The 4697-nt window shown below is 52.2% G+C and overlaps 1 protein-coding gene and 1 non-coding gene across 2 annotated transcripts in view; one reads left to right on the plus strand and one right to left on the minus strand.

The window, feature by feature from the left end:
- Positions 1-4697, minus strand: part of Thop1 (thimet oligopeptidase 1) — an 18418-nt gene that overhangs the window by 11446 nt on the left and 2275 nt on the right. Inside the window, exons 2-3 of the mRNA XM_004632732.2 lie at positions 3567-3782; positions 1040-1188 (exon numbers count right to left, since the gene is read on the minus strand). Of these exons, the coding sequence (XP_004632789.1) occupies positions 1040-1188; positions 3567-3782 (365 nt within the window). The remainder of the gene's footprint in view (positions 1-1039; positions 1189-3566; positions 3783-4697) is intronic.
- Positions 2204-2313, plus strand: LOC111817174. Its single transcript, XR_002821434.1, has one exon. It is a non-coding gene; the product is annotated as a U6 spliceosomal RNA (small nuclear RNA).

Consider the following 4697-nt stretch of genomic DNA (forward strand, 5'->3'; position numbering starts at 1 on the left):
AAAAAAAAAAAAACAACCACCAAACTGCTTGCCCAGAGAGCAAGGAACAAATAACAGAGCCTGAGGAAACTGGTTTTTTGTTACTGTGGCAAGCTGGAGACAAGGTAGTAGCAGATTCCAGGAGGCAGGGCCCTGTCCTTTGTTCCTTTACCTGGGAAGTTACCAACCAGTGATATGTAAATCAGTTGGTGAATGCCAGAGGCAATATAGGTGGCCGTTTGTTTGCACCAAATTCCTTAAGCATATGCCTTGTTTGTGGCCCTCAATAACCGTGAGCAGTCTCCGGGGCTCAGGGCTCACTCCGAGAGGACAAATCTCTATCAGTGATGTAGCTATATTCATCGGGTCTTCTTGGGTTTCTTTTGGCACCCACATAACGTAAAACAACCTCTGATGTACCAAAACACTCAATGGTCTTTTTTTTTTTGGTACTTGGAATCAAGCTCAGGACCTCGCACTTGCCAGGCAGGTGCTGTGCTGCTGAGCTATGTCCTCAGCCCCTTACAATGGTCTTCTTGACACGGGGGAGGCCTCAGGCCCCTGCAGTGATACAGGTGTGGGCAGCTGTTCCTGAGTAAGACCCGGTGGCCTGGACAGGGAGCAGTGCCTGTATAAAAGGCTATAGGCCCCCTCCTGCTGGATGTTTTGTTTTCTGCTGATTTTTGTTTTTTAAGGCTGTCATAAAATAACAAAAAATGAAGTGTACTTTTTTTGAGGGACAACACTGGGCTGAGCCCCGGACACTACCACTGAGCTGTACCTCACCCCTTTGAATTTTATTCTGAAACAGGATCCTGTCAAGTTGCCCAGGCTGGCCTTGAACTAGAGATCCTCCTGTCTTAGTCTCCCCAAGTAGCTAGGCTTACAGGCATGCACCACCATGCCTGGCAGTGCTGCTTTTGAAAACCAAGGAGACAGAGCTCTCCAGTCATGAAGAGGTTTCCGCCTGAGGCTGCTCCAGAGCCCGTCACCACCTGCCCTGTCAGCCCCTGGCTGTGCAGCCCATGCCAAGCCTGATGCTGGGTCCCCATCCCCTCACCTGCAGCCAGACAATTCTCTGGTACACGTCCTGGCGCATGCTCATCTCCACGTCAAACTCAGACAGCTTCTTGTCAGCCTCGGTGCTGGCTACCCGGATAGCCTTGGACGGAGACACATGCTGGGGGAAGTCAAGAATGTTCCTCTGTACTGCAAAAGAAGACCAAGGACACATAGTGGCCTTGCGGATGTCACAGCCCAAATCAGAGGGACACGACTCATGACAGGCAAAACAAGGAGGACCACGATGGAGCTAGCAGGACAAGCCCAAAAGGCGAGTTCAATTCTCCAAAAAGCTGTAGCCGCTGACAGTTGTGGGTCAGAGGCATAGACCACACTGTGACTTCCTGTTAGAGGCTGAGCGGCTGCAAAGGCCTAAACCACAAGAGCTCCTCAGACCCAGGGCCTTGGTCGTAGGTGCAGTCAGGTGGGGTGAGACAGCATGCCGCGCAAGACCTGTGTGCACTGGACAGTCAGCGTCCATAGTCAGAAGGACACACACGACAAGGCCTGTCCCCACGTAGGGACACCAGCCAGGAAAGGAGAGGCTATGACACTTGTGTCAGCGTGGACAGATCTTGAGGACACTGTGCTCACTGAGATGCCAGACCCAGAAGGATACAAAATGTGAGCTTCATGGACAGGAAATAGTACAGGCAACTCCAGAGACCAGAAGTAGACTTGAGGTGCTGGGGCTGAGAGGGGATGGGGATTGATAGTGATGCTACAAGATGTGGGATTTCTGAGAGAATGAAAATTTTCTAAAATGAACGCACAGCTGGGCTTGGTGGCAACTCCTGTGATCCTAGCACTTGAGAAATTGAGGCAGGAAGACCATGGCAAGTTTGAGACTAGCCTGTCTCAAAAAACCCGAGAACAAAACAAAACATATATATCATGTACACGTTTTATATAACATATATACGTGCACAAACATTGTGTATATATATATGTATATTGAACTTTGTGAATATGCAAAAAAAGTAGGTCTAAAATGAGTGAATTACGTAGTATGCAAATTATATTTTAATAGCACAATTAAAAGGAAATAGGCACGCTAGCATTCATCTCCACTCCCAGCTATGCAGGAGGCTGACAGGAGGGTTGCTTGAGCCTAGGACTTTGAGGCGGCACAGCAAGATCTTGTCTTTAAAAAAAAACCACAGTGCTCACTTAGGTGGCACATATACTAAAAAACTGGAATGATACAGAGAAAGTTAGCATGGTCCCTGCGCAAGGTTGACATGCAAATTCATACAGTTGTACTACTGACTGAACACGCTCCGTGTGACAAATAGCAGCACAGGCCGCACCAAGAGAACAGGGAGGGAGGAGGTAGGCTCCTCCTCAATTGCAGCAAAGCACCCAGGTCCACCAGGCACAGTGTGCGGAGGGCTCTGGTCCCCATGGGGAGGAGGCCCTCAGGACTGCAGGTTAGCACAGAGACGGGAAAAGGTGGCAGAAGACAGGGACTGCTGGCCAGTCAGAAAGGTGCAGGGAAGGCAGAGCCACCTGGGCCCCAAGAAACACTACAGTGAGTCTTGGGGACCACACATTCCTACCTGTGACTCCCACTAACCTCTCAGTTCAGTCAGGAGCCCAGTGTTCTCAGAAACCAACTGTCTGCTGGCACCTCGAGGAGTGGGGTGTGCTGCCACCAGCACCCCACTTCTGTGCAACTGTATGTGCTGTCAAGCTCCTCATGGTTTGGGGCACAGTGCCCTTGTCCCTGTGACCCAGCACCCTGGCCCTCACAAGGGTGGTAGAGGGACCTAAGTAGAAGGGATAGCCTCACCGCCCCTCCGGCCAGGATGGGAATCCCAGGGATAGGCTGTGACATGACTGCAGTGTGGAGGCTGAGGAGGCAGCCGGGAGTAACCAAAAGGTGGTAAATGGGGCTTGAAAGCAGTTTTGCCTGCTGCCAGAGGGGTGCCAGGAGGGGCTCTGAAAGGTGACCAGGTTGTAAAAATGGGTATTGGCTTTCTCAGCTTCCTTAAGAGCACCCATTATGAAAAAGGCCACCACTTGTGCCTGTCCCTGCCTGTGCCCCTCACCACATACAGCCTTCACAGTAGTCGCCCCAGCCCCAAGGGCTGTAAGGCAAAAGGGACCCCTTTTTCTTTCTTTTTTTTTTTGGGGGGGGGGAACCTCTTTTCTTAATGAATGACCCAGCCTCAGGCATTGTTATACCAACTACAGACAACTGAAAAGCCAGGCATAGTGGTACAGCCCCGACATCCAGCTACTTGGGAGGCTGAGGCAGGAGGATAGCTTGGGCCCTGGAGTTGGAGCCCAGCCTGGGCAACAGGGTGAGAGCTTATCCCAAAGAAAATTCAAACCAACACCAAACAAAACAAAAAGCCACATTTAGTGGTTCAGACAGAAAACATCTCCTCTGGGAGGGGGAAGTGACTTGAGATTCAAGCTGGCCCCCTCTCAAATGACCATGTGGGAGCACTCTGGATGGCTGGGGTGAGCAAACCAGCCTCTCCTAATGTCCCCAAAACCTTCCTGCAGCCAGCACTCACCCGTGTAGGTCACCTCCACGTCTGCCAGAGCCTTGAGCGTCCTCTCGTAGGACACGTCCTCGAACTCCTGTGCGCCCACCTGGTCGTACACATGCTTCGTCTGCTCGATGAGCTCCTTGGCGAGTGCCTCGATTTCCCGCGCACTCAGATCCCACCTCAGGTGGTTCACGACAGGAGAGCATGGGGACGCCGCGTCCAGGACGTCCCCTGCACAGGCTGCACACAGAAGCCAAAGGACGCTGCTGACGACGTTGAGTCCAGTCCACGCGCAGGGCACCGTGACTGGAGGAGCATCAGGCCCAGGGACTCTCCAGAGCAGGCACAATTCTGCCCTCAACTGTTCCCAGGGCCTGGAAGCAGTGTGTGAAGACAGCTGTGGCTGCTGTTGCAACTGGGGAGGGGGCACAGTGGCGCAGAGCGGGTAGAAGCCAGGGATGCTGCTCTGCACCCACAGTACCCAGGACTCCCCACAGAGAACAACCCGGCCCTGATGTACAGCTGCTGCTGTTAGGTCCCTACCATAGAGACACCCAGCAAAGATCTCAGTATTCACAAAAGGGGGAGGCCCTACCATTGCTGCACTGCTCAACTCCTACAGGTCAGAGAGAACACCCCAAGTTCAGTGGTGTCTCTGGAGAAGCACTTAACACCCGAATGGGAAGCCAGGGGCCCCCATTCATTAACAAGTGAACCAGGAAGGGGCATGGCCTCATCACTAACAGGTAAGTCAGGAAGGAGAGTGAGCATGGGAACCCACAGGGGCAGTGGGAGGTAACTAGCGCCCCCTTGAGAAAGAGACTAGAAGGTAGGGGCTATGGGAGGAGGCCGGAAGAGGGTGGGCACAGAGGCCAGGAAAATCAGCTTCCAATCCCTGACTCTGCAGGGCCTGGTGGCACCTGTTCAGTGCAGACCCAGAGCCATGACAAGCTCCGGAAAGGGCCAAGTAATTTAACTGCAGGCCACAGTCAGTTTCTGTCCCATGTGGACCCATCTGGAATCTATTCCTAGCTCTTGGATCTACACAAAGAAGAAAACCAGAGTATGTCCGCTGCAGTGGAGATTTGAGGAAGGGTTTGGACTTCACTTCCTTTTTTTTTTTTTTTTTTTTTTTTTGGCGGAACCAGGTATTGA

Source organism: Octodon degus, unplaced genomic scaffold (assembly GCF_000260255.1).
Source record: "Octodon degus isolate 3935 unplaced genomic scaffold, OctDeg1.0 scaffold00050, whole genome shotgun sequence".
In the NCBI taxonomy this organism is placed as follows: domain Eukaryota; kingdom Metazoa; phylum Chordata; class Mammalia; order Rodentia; family Octodontidae; genus Octodon; species Octodon degus.